At 35.8% G+C, this 12,301-nt stretch overlaps 1 protein-coding gene across 4 annotated transcripts in view; it reads right to left on the reverse strand.

Moving 5' to 3' along the window:
- The window catches only part of MMS22L (MMS22 like, DNA repair protein), a 140,480-nt gene extending 129,489 nt beyond the window's left edge, over nucleotides 1-10,991 (reverse strand). For 2 of the 4 annotated variants that reach the window (XM_074187213.1, XM_074187212.1), the window contains exons 1-3: nucleotides 10,485-10,964; nucleotides 7,252-7,377; nucleotides 5,435-5,484 (exon numbers count right to left, since the gene is read on the reverse strand). In XM_074187213.1, the coding sequence (XP_074043314.1) occupies nucleotides 5,435-5,484; nucleotides 7,252-7,377; nucleotides 10,485-10,648 (340 nt within the window). In that variant the 5' untranslated portion in view covers nucleotides 10,649-10,964. Of the gene's footprint in view, nucleotides 1-3,317; nucleotides 3,428-5,434; nucleotides 5,485-7,251; nucleotides 7,378-10,484 lie in introns of those variants that run through there. The other 2 variants (XM_074187211.1, XM_074187214.1) reach the window with 2 other exon arrangements.
- Between the last annotated feature and the right edge of the window lie 1,310 nt (nucleotides 10,992-12,301).

Consider the following 12,301-nt stretch of genomic DNA (forward strand, 5'->3'; position numbering starts at 1 on the left):
AGTGATCTGACTGTGAGTTAGGAAAAAGGAAGATACTAGAATTATACTTTTCAAGCAAACTGCAGATAATTAGCATTGACTGCTTAAAAGTGAGATAATATGACAAGATTGAAGGAAAGAGTCAAAAAAACTTAACTCTAATTTTAAATGTCAAGGAGCTAAATTCATCTATAAAACAAAAAAGGGTCAAAATGGGTAAGAAAATGAAAGCTACATGATGCATACAAACAATATATTTTAAATATAAGGATTTATATACAGTTAAAAGGACAACTCAATAGAATTCATTACATTTTAGTTAAAAACCTTAAGGAAACAAGGGGCTGAAATAGACTTCCAATCTACAAAAAAATGAAAGAATGCAGGTGTCGGATAAAGCATAGCCCACTGTCAAACCTTCTTGGCTTCAAAGCTCTCCAATTCATTCTTCACAAGGCTGCAAAAGCAAAAGTCCTAAAGCATCAGGCTGACCATATTATCCTCCCACTTAATAAACTTCCCTGACTTATTACCTTCCTCCAAAATCATTCATAAAATCCTCTATTTGGCTTTTCAAGCCCTGAAAAATCTGATCCCTTCCTATACTTCTTGCCTCCTTTACATTCTATTCTACATCCTTTAATCTTGTCTCTTGCTATTCTTGCACATGAAATTCTGCCTCCCCACTGTGTGGACTTTCATTTCCACATTTCTGGAATATCCTCCCTTGTCCCTTTCACTCCTAGGTTCCTTGGCTTCTTTTGGGACTTAGCTCAAATTCCTACCTTCTACAGAAGATTTCTCCTTTTTGCCCTTTTGTATCCTCCCTTTGAAAGTAAGTCCATCAACTCTGTATGTATCTTAGACATTGTTACTTGAATGTTTTATTCTCCATTAGAATGCTACCTCCTTGAATGCTAACACTATACTTTGTATCCTCAAAGCTTACAATAATATTCCCTGATCCATAGTAAGCACCTAATAAATATATACTGACTACAGACTGACCTAACTGCAAAAGGGACTTAGAAAGAAAATTTTTTTAAAATTATTAATCTAAAGAGAAAGTTGAAAAAAAATTGTCACTACAAATTGTTGGTGATAATTGAGGTTATTAAGGAGTATATTTTCAGCCCTCAGCACATCTTTATGAAATATGATGATGCACTCATAAGTAAATTTTAAACAAGCAGAAACAGTAAACATATCCTTTACAAAGCAGAAATAAAATAAATACCAGAATCAATAAGGGGAACAAGAAAACATTTAAATGGAAATGAAATATCAAAACTGGGGGGGGGGGATTTTGCAACAAGTGTTTGTAATAAAAATCTCATTTCTCAAATATAGAGACAACTGAATCAAATTTATAAAAATGCAAGTCATTCCCCAATTGATGAATGTTAAGGATTTCAATAGGCAGTTTTCAGACAAAGACATCAAAGGTCTCTAAAGTCATAGGAAAAAATGCTCTAAATCATTACTATTCAGAAAAAGGTAAATTAAAACAACTCTGAGGTTATCACATCACACCTATCAGAGTGGCTTATATGACAAAAAAAGAAAATGTTGGCAATGGGATGTGGGAAAACTGGAATACTGCTGGTGGAGTTTTAAACTGATCCATCCATTCTAGGAAGCAAATCGGAATTTTGTCCAAAGAATTATACTACTTATGTGAACCCTTTAATCTGCTAGGTCTCTACCCAAAATGAGAAGAACCTATTTATACAAAAATATTTATAGCACCTCTTTTTTTGTGGTTGCTAAGAATTAGAAAGTAAAGGGATGACCATAAATTGGGGAATGGCTAAACAAGTGGTAATATGATTATATGTGGTATGTGATGGTAATGCAATATTGTGCTATAAGAAATGACAAACAGAATGATTTCAGAAAAACCTGATAAGACTTACATGAACTGGTACTTAGTGAAGTGTACAGAACTAAGAGAATGTTATACATACCAACAGAAATTTTATTCAATAAAGAATGGTGAATGACTTAACTATTCTCAGCAATACAATGATGCAAGACAATTCCAAAGGACTAGTGATAAAGCATACTATCCATCTCCGAAGAAAGAACTGATAATGATTGAAACCCATGAAATAAAGAAAATAAACAAAGTCTCTCAAGTCTTTTGTAGCCCCTTTCCATTTCTGCAGTGGCAGAAGCAGAATGGTCAAAAAAGTAGTAGAGGATGCTATGAATCATGGGTTTTTTTAATTTTTTTACTTCCTCTAAAAATTCACTTGACTAATTAAAAATCAATGTGAGATTCTTGTTCAATAATCAGAATGGACATAAAACCAAATGGATGGGAAAATCATGTTACTCTGGATATTCTTACTATAAACCAGAAAATAAGAGTAAATAGTCACTAAATGGAAGGAAGATTCAATGGTTTTTCTAGGAATGGGAAATAAAGAAGCTTAGAGTCAGCTCCCAAGCCTCTCTAAGAAATAAAGTCCCCTCTTTTTATTCTGAATATTCTTCAGTGATGCTGCATTGTTCTGACTCATGAAACAACAACTTCTAAATAATTAAGAGTGTTAGGACATATACACAAAAAAGCAATGGAAAGGTTCCTGAATGGGATGCAACATTTTATCACAGAAAAACAGTTAAAAAAAAAGGCAAAGTTAAGGGAAAACATTCACAGGGGAGAAGGAATTGATTGGTCAGATAACTAAAAGCAAGGGATAACAGAAGGATAGTTTTCAAGATTTTCAATATCTATTCAATGTGAAGAGACCTGGAGACAGGCTCCCAATGTGTTGGGTGACCATGGACAAGAAGTACTAAGAATGACATGATATGAATAGGCTGTCATCTGTGGGAGGAAATAAGTCACATCAATGACCTCATAATTCACCATTAGTTCAGTAAGGGTGCTAGATTTAGAGTCAAATAATTAAAATCCAAATTCTAGTATGTACTGAACAATGACATTAGGCAAATGCATTGTTACTCAATTTCTGCACCTGTAAAATGAAAGAGCTCAACTGAATGGCTTCTCAGGTCTCTTTCTATTCTTAAGCTATGTATGATTTTATGAAATTTCAAAGTATTAGCAATATTTTGTTATGGCTATTTTTGATGGATAACAAGTGGGGAAGTTAGTTTTGAGAGAGCTTTAAGTTAACAGCTAGCTCTAGCTCTGCTCTTTTCTTATTTCTCTATCACTTTGATCCATGAGATCATCATCATCACTTGGTCCATGAATATATAAAAATGAGATACTAGGGGCAGCTAGGTGTTGCAGTGGATAAAGCACTGGCCCTGGAGTCAGGAGTACCTGGGTTCAAATCCGGTCTCAGACACTTGATAATTACCTAGCTGTGCGGCCCTGGGCAAGCCACTTTAACCCCATTGCCTTGCAAAAACCTTAAAAAAAAAAAAAGATGCTAAATCACTAATCTTTTAATAGTAAAAAATTGAAAGCAAAAGGAATATATACCTCCACCATTAAGATATATATCTGATGAAGATCTAGAATTCAGAAATAAGAAGTGTATGTGTGCCTCACATCGTTATGACACACTTCTCCATAAATGAACTATCAAAGAATGAACAATTTTTAAGGAAGAAATACAAACTATTAATAATGAAATGAATAAAGAAATCAAATTTCCTTTTAGCAAAATCCAAATTTAGATGTTTCTAATATACCATATAACATTTACTAGAATAGCAAAAATTATAAAACTAGATAAAGGTGAAAAAATATAAAACTCGATATCGACAGGGCTATGAGAAACTAGATGTTCTAATACACTATTGACATGGGAGTAGTTTAGCAAATTCATTTTAAAGCACAGTATAGAAACAAATAAATAAAAGTCACAAAACAGAATAAATCCTGTAACTTAGAGATTCCATGGTTTTATCTTAAAATATCATAGGAGGGGGGCAGCTAGGTGGCGCAGTGGATAGAGCACTGGCCCTGGAGTCAGGAGTACCAGAGTTCAAATCCAGCCTCAGACACTTAATAATTACCTAGCTACATGGCCTTGGGCAAGCCACTTAACCCCACTGCCTTGCAAAAAAAAAAAATCATAGTAGGAAACAAAATATTCGTAACTATTTTAAAATAGAAAAAACTGAAAACATGTTTATTGATTATAAAATCTATTATTATTATTATTATTATTATTATTATTATTATTATATAAAAATAACTATCACCCAACCATATCTATAATTGTGGCATTTCATGTTTAAAGACAGAAATTTTGCTGTACTACCTCCCCAATGTGAAATACCAAATAAAGAAATAATGTGAATATAATGAAATATGTGAAATAATGAAAATGATTTCTTTTAATTATTTCATTATGATCTTTTACTATTTCAAGACTAGTCGAAAAGCATTTCATTATGCACCTACTTTGTGTCATGTACTCCTCTAAGCACTAAAAATATAAAGAAAATCTAAAATTTAATAATAAAACAAAAATAGTCCTTATTTCAATGATCTGTGTTTTCTTCAGTTGGCACACCTTCTAATGATGAAGATCACAATCTTTCTTTCTCTTAATGGCATCTTCATGAGGTGCTGTGTCCATAAAACAAATCATGATGAGGCCAAACTGAAGATGGGTCTCTCTGAACTAGGCTGGACTAGTTCCTAAACAAGAAATATACTCAAAAATCCTAAACTCTGAATCTTTCCAGTGTGCTTAAGAGCTTTCATCTGATGGATCTGGTTGTGGACAACTTAGATTCCTTAAAAATTCCACAATGAGGCACTGAGGTAAGATTGTAGGAAGTGCCCATTCTACTTGCTAACAACAGGACTTAACTTCTTTGCCATTTGCTTTTACATGGGACAACTAAATAATTTGCTCTTCTATTCCTTAATTCTCCCTTCCCTGCATAAAAATCTCAACTACTTTTGCTCTCCAAAATTCAATTATATCCCTTATCAAAATAAAAGTTCCAGAGAAGATCAGGAAAAAATTGACTTAAGATAGTATGTGAATGATACTGCTTAGAGGCAGATAGATATTGCAATGAATAGAGCACCAGGCCTAGAAACAGAAAGACCTGTGGTCAAGCCCAACCTCAGACACTTACTAGCTGTCTGATCATGGCTAAGTCATTTAATCTCTGTCTTTCTCAATCTCATCATCTTTAAAATGGAAATAATAATAGCATCTAAGTGTTGTTGAGTTATTCATAAAGTACAATGCCTGGTCCAAAGTAGGTACTTACTAAGTATCTTGCCTTCCCTTCTTCTCTTCCTTCCTCCTAGTTAAACAAACTTTTTAAAATTTGCTTTTTTATGACAAAGAAACTAGGTATCAATTCTGCTTCATTTTCTGATTTTCCAAACTGAGAATAGGAATTCTATTAGTCTATAATAACAAAACTCATTTAAAAATATCTAGAAATCTTATATTATTGAACAGCAATGATGTTTGCTATCTTTAAAATATTTTAAACTTACCCAAATCACAGGTAGTCTGTAAAAGTGTCTCCAATTTGTAAATTTGTTGTCTGTTTGAAATAAAAGAAAAAAAAGACAGTTCAGATAGTTTATATAATAAAAAGGTCATCTTTCAAACATTTTCAAATATTGACTACATAGCTCCTCCTATGTTTATATTAGACTTTACCTTCTAGTTTTCTTAGAAATTCTACTTAAAAATTCCAGGCATAAAAAAATTATGACATTATTTCACTTCAGTGACAAAAGAGAGTTGCCTAGGTCTTAAAACTAGTGTTCAAATCTCATTAATAGTATGAGATTATATTTGTCCTGAATGTGCTTAAAAAATTTTATAGCCCAAATAAAGAGAAAAGTAAAATAATTATATAACAAATGTACAGTGAAAAGAACTTGGGTATAGGGGATAAAAAGCCAGTTGTCAGGAAAAATAAGTTCAAGTTTTGCCTCTCCTCTATACTGGGTAGGTGAGCACAAATTAAGTCACCCAACTTTTCAGTGCACTAGCCCACTCTCTCAGACCAGCAGTTATAGGTGATTTGTGTTCCTGTGTTCCAGATCTTATTATAATGAAGTCTGGATCAGCATATGTAATAAAGCCAGTAAAACTCAAAAAAGGGAAATATCAAGATGAGAGTAGATAACAGTGATAAATTCATTACATAAAGATAAATTATCATTATAAATATAGCTCTTTGATGTTTCCAGATACCCTCCATACATTAACTCCTTTGAGATCCACAATAATCATCCTCTGAGATAAACTCTACAGGTGTTATTATATCCACTTTATGGTTGAAGAAATGAACATTGAGAATTTATGTGACATCCATATTTATAGAGCAATTAAGTATGGAGAGCAGGATCTGCACCCAAATATTCCTGAACGGGTTTAGTATTCTATACACTATATCAGCTGCCTCTTAAGGTGTTACTAAACAAGAAGTCAAAGCCTGACATATCAGTTCATTATACCCCCATCTCAAATCTACTTACCTTAAAACTCTTAGAACAGTCAAATCTATATTCACTATCCATAAATTCCTCTCTTTGTCCCACAGAAACAACTTTAATCAAAGTCTCCTAGGATATCTCCCACATGCAGGAAAGATCTGGACTATTCAATTCCCTTCTAACATGTATTAGAAATATATTTTTACTATAGGTTTTGGATTATGTCACTCTCTTGATCTTGATCTACTATCTCCAACAATTCTAAGAACTATAAAAAGATTTTACACATTTTTGTTTTTTTGTTTCCACTTTTTTTCATACAACAGAAAGAGATTTATACACCACAGGAAAAGAATTTGAAATCTGAAGCCTAAGCTGCACAAGGGCTCAACATTTAGATAAGCAAGGTGTCTTTTTAAATTTTTCTTCACTTTTAGATAATATAGGATCATATGATTATTGGATAGGATCTTAGAAATCACAACCAATCACTTAGATTTTGAAGATGAAAAAACTAAGCTCGAGAGACCTGGACAGGTAAAGTGATATATGAAAAGTCACTTAAGTTGTAAAATGGCAAATAGAATACGAAACAAATATAAATGGCAATAAAGAGGTTTATTAAGAAACACATTAAAAGAATGATTCAGTCAAATTTACAAATTTTTGCTAAAAAATGAAGATAAAAATAATACAGACCATTAATCTCACAGATGAGACTACTACTACATGTCTTAATTTTACTTTAAAACATTTCATTCAAAATAACTTCTATACCTTTTTGGCTTCTAAACTAGTAGGTTTGTCACTACCTGCTTATGAATGCTACTCCCTCAAACACCTTTAAAAAAACAACATCATACCTGCATAAAGAAAAGAGATCTTTAGAAGAATTCACTAATGCAATTTCAGTCACCCACTGGAAGCCAAAAAGTTCCACAGTATCATCTTCAAAGTTAGTGGGTAAAGGGTCCAAGCTAAGCAGCAATCTGAAATGTGAACATTTGGATTTAGTATAGCTTTTTGGTATGTACTTCAAAGAACTTATTGTGTTATATGCTATAATGCAAAACATTTTTAAATTGTGACATGATAGCATTAGTACACTCAACAGCATCATTCTTTCTGTTCCTTGAACATAGCACTCCATCTCCTAACTCCATTTCTGATGCCTATCCTCCATGCATGGAATGTTCTCTCTCCTCTTCTCTGTCATTTGGCTTCCTTCAAGTCTTTATATTCTGCAAGAAACCCTTTCCAGTCTTAGGGTCTTCCCTCTGAGATTACCCCTAACTTAACCTGTACAATCTTGTTTGTATGTAGCTACATGCATATTGTGCTTCCCAATACAGTGAGCTCCTTCAGGCATTTTTAATTTTTTTTTGTTTTCCATCTTATCAAAGTAACTGGCACATAGTAAACACTTAATATATATGCCAGCTGATCAGAATAAAACTACCATATTCAAAGTTCTGAGAGACAAAAGTAGATAAAACCATGACCTCTTCCCTCAAGCTTATAAAGTAAAGGCAACAAAGTGTTCACCTCACAAACTTAAAACAAAACTAATAAAAGTACCCTGGTATAATAAAGAGCCTGGTTTGCTGTAGGTCAATGTATGGATAGTAAATTCCAAGATGCTGCTATAATTTTTTTTTCAAGGCATTGGGGTAAAGTGGCTTGCCCAAGGTCACACAGCTAGGTAATTATTAAGTGTCTCAGGCCAGATTTGAACTCAAGTACTCCTGACTCCAGGGCCTGTGCTCTATCCACTGCACCATCTAGCCTCCCCTGCTACTATAATTTAAAAACGGAATTGCATCACAACCCACTTTCCTGATTAATGATGGAAAATCCTGGTCCTGTTAGGGTGTTTATTTGACTTTGAAATCCAGTTAAAAATTATTCTTGAACAAAGTCTGTTGAATAAAATAACTGACTTAACTATAAAACAATATATAGACACAAGGGAAAAACACTTTATTAAACTATGGATGCAGGCTAAAATAGTTCATTTTGATTACAAAAATTTAAAAAGTTCTTGCACAAACAAAACCAAATTGATTAAAATTAGAAAAGGGAAATAAAAAGAAAATTAAACAGGAAAATATTTTTTGCAGCTGAGTTTCTCTATTAGTTTTCATTTCCAAGACATAGAAAGAATTGATTCAAATTTAGAGTAATAAGAGCCATTCTCCAATTCATAAATAGTCAAAGGATATAAACAGACAATTTTCAAGTGAGGAATCTTAAATATTAATAGCCAAATGAAAAAGAATGTTCCAAATCACTAAAAGAGAAATAACAATAAAGAGAAACTGTGAGAGTTCCACTTCTGGCAAAGATGACAACAAGAGAAAATGACAAATGTTGGAATAATTTCAGGAAAACTGTTAGAGGAGCTTTGAATTATTAGTCATTCTGGAAACCAATTTTGAACTTTGTCCTCAAATTCTCTAATTTGTGCATGTCCTCTGCTCCTGTCATACATTAATAGGCCTATATCAAAGAGATCAAAGAAAAAGGAAAAGGCTTACATATAACAATATTTATAGCAGCTCTTTGTAGCAAGAATGAATTGGAAACTAGGAGGGTGCTTATCAATTGAGGAATGACTGAGCAAATTATGGTATATGAATACAATAGAATATTCCATACAGCAAGAAGTGATGAGAGGAATGGGTTCAGAGAAATATAAGACTTTTAAGAAATGATGAAGAGTGAAGTGAGTAGAACTGGGAGAATAATCAGAGAACATTGTCAAGACAAATAAATACTTAAAGACTTAAGAACACTGATCAAAGGGGCAGCTAAGTGGCACAGTGGATAGTCAATCACCCTGGAGTCAGGAGGCCCTGAGTTCAAATTTGACCTCAGACGCTTAATAATTACTTAGCTGTGTTACCTTGGGCAAGTCACTTAACCCAAATGCCTTGCAAAAACCAGAAAAAAAAAACTGATTGATGCAATGACCAACCACAATTCCATAAGAATGAGAATGAAGCATGCTATCCATCTCCTGAGAGGTGAATGACACAAGATGAAGTATAAAAAGTATATTTTTGGTTGGACATAATCATTGTGGTAATTTGCTTTGCTTAGCTGTGTGTGTGTGTATAAATATATATATATATATATAAAATTTTGAGAGTTCTGTTTTTCAATGATGGCAAGCTGATGGATGGGAGGGAGAGAAAATAAATGCTTATTAATGGATAAAAATAAAAATTTAAAAGAAAAAGATAACAAAAGTGTTACCCTAAAGTAACAAGTTAAAATTTCAAATCAAGTTCATTGAAACCAATAGCAAGAGATCCAAAATGTGCATAGTTTTGTGAAAGTATTATTTTAAGATTCAAAAACTTATGCGAGCATATAAATTTCACATATGCTTTTAAGAAAATTCATTTCATTTTCAGGCTTTATACACACACAGACAGATGTTTATATATATACATATATGTACATATATATATGTGTGTATATATACACATATATGTATATGTGTGTATACATATATGTGTATATATATACATATACACAGCCTGAAAACGAATGATTATATATGAAGAAATAAGTATTTAATTTTATATAGATTATGTGAATGTATATACATATATATTCAATACATATTAAAGTCAATATGTATATACTAAATATATATGTACCTATATATATATATATATATATATATATATATAAATAAAATGAGTATGTGTGGTGTATATATAATATATATGAATGAAAAAAGTGAGGCGGGGAAATCCTAAGCCAAAAAGTGGGAAGGGGGAATCCTACGCCAAAATAGAGCAGTCTTCTAAGGAAGTTTCATTTTAACAACTCTCCATCAATATACAAGTAAAAGGGCCTCAGCCCCCCTACTTTCCCCCACCATTCAGAAAAGTCAGCTACTGTCAGATCTCGACTCTCGGGAGCCGTCTCGGAGCTGTCCCCAAGAAGTGGAGAGCAGGATTTCAGTGTAAGAGGCTAAGAGGCGGTGCAGGGCCAAGGCGCTTCGCATTCTGGAGGCGGATCCGTAGATGCCCACAAACTCTGCATGGCCGCGAGGAGGGCAAACACAATCCGCAGGTCTTACCTCTTCAGGGAGCCACTGGCCAGGTGGGAATCCGGGGAGAAACTCTTCCTTCCGTCCGAGGCGCAGGAAAAGCGCGGGGGTCTGCACCAGTCCAGCGCCAGCGCCAGCTCCAGCTCCAGACTCTCAGGGAGGAAGGAAGCCGCCTCGGGGTGGTGGCCGTCCATGGCGGGGCGCGAGCCCTGACGGCGGCGGCCCTGGCAGGCTGCCCTCAAGGGGCCCCAGGTTTCCCGGGAAACTTTCCCCGCCGGCTAGGATGGGCCACGGCCACGTCCGGCTGGAGCAGCCTCAGTTTTCTTCTCTGTAAAATGGAGCGAGGAAGGGGTTGCAGCAGGCGCCCCCCAGGTCCCTCTCCCCCATCCCAGGAGGAGAAGACCGCATAAAGGGGCGAGGGAGGGGGAGAAGGCAGGGGCGGGCGCGGGGCGCTTGGGGAGAGGAGCGCGGGCATCAGTACCTGGCCACCCGCTCAGCCCGGGGGGCGGGGAGGACGGCGGCAGAGTCCCGCGCGCAAGGACCGGAACAAGCGAAATTCCCGCCACCGCGTGCTCGCGCGCCCGGGAGGAGGCGGGGCTTAGCCCGGCGGCCAACCCGCCCCGCCCCGCGTCCAGACTCCGCCCTGCTCGCCAGCCCCGCGCATCCGGAGCCAGACGGCCGCGAGGGCAGGCGGATCTCGCGAGAGCAAGTCTCCTGGGGGCCCCGCCCCTCCCTCCGACCTTCCCATCGAACCAGAGTGCGTCGGAGGCGGAGCTTCGATGGCCAACTGAATGAATCGCGCGTGCGCGTTTGTGAATGGCACAGACACTTTCCTCAGTGAATGAATCTGAAATTAACATAGTCCGTGCCCCGCGTGGCTGTTGTTCCCGCCCTACACTCAAGCACTTTTTTTTCTCTCTTGGGTCTTGCTACTATCTTAGAATTTAGAATCGTAAATTGAAACCTTGTTCAATATTCAGTCATTTCAGTGTGTCCCACTCATCATGAACTCATTTCGGATCATCTTGAAAAAAAATGGTTATCCATTTCCTTCCCCAAATGAGGAAACAAAAACCAACAGGGTCAACTGAAGCCACCTGGATCACAAGTGACTGGAACAGGACCACACAGCCTAGTGAATGTCGAAGGTCGGATTTGAATTCTGAAAAAGTCTTTCTGGCTCCAGGCCGCATACTAACCATTGCCCCACCTAGGTGCAGGAAGAGAGTGAATCTTGAAAATCTTCTAATCCAAAAGGAGAATTTTTTACAAATGGAGAAACCGAGACCAGAGAGATGGTGTGATTTGTCCAAAGACACATAGTAAAATAGTAAACTTGGGAAATGAACCTAGGGTTTTTCTTAATTTGTTTACTCATTTGATTTGAAGGTCAATTCATCACTATTAGGTTGTAATTATGAGCCAGGTACTGTGCTAGTAGTAGGATACAGAGAAAAAGGTGAAAACAACCTCGGCCCTCAAAAGAGCTTACATTCTAATAAAGGATCACATCTTATTATTAACAAACATCCATCTCTAAATACATATATACACAATTTATAAACGGGAGATAGAAAGTTACCTCTAAAGAGAAAACAGACACCTACATGTGGAAAAGGAGGAAATTGAGGGTGACAAGATTTCCCTGTATAAAATGGGATTTGAGCAGTTTTAAAGGAAACCTAGGAATTTAAGAGATGAAAATAAGACATGTTATTAAAGTGCAAGACCCATCAGGTCCGAGTTTCCTACAAAGATAAAATCAAAGATCTAGATTTTAAAAAAGGTAGGGGCATAAAACACATGAGTTCCATTTTCTTAAAAAAGAATCTCTTTATTAAAAGACT

This window comes from Macrotis lagotis, chromosome 5, assembly GCF_037893015.1.
Source record: "Macrotis lagotis isolate mMagLag1 chromosome 5, bilby.v1.9.chrom.fasta, whole genome shotgun sequence".
Classification (NCBI taxonomy): Eukaryota; Metazoa; Chordata; class Mammalia; order Peramelemorphia; family Peramelidae; genus Macrotis; species Macrotis lagotis.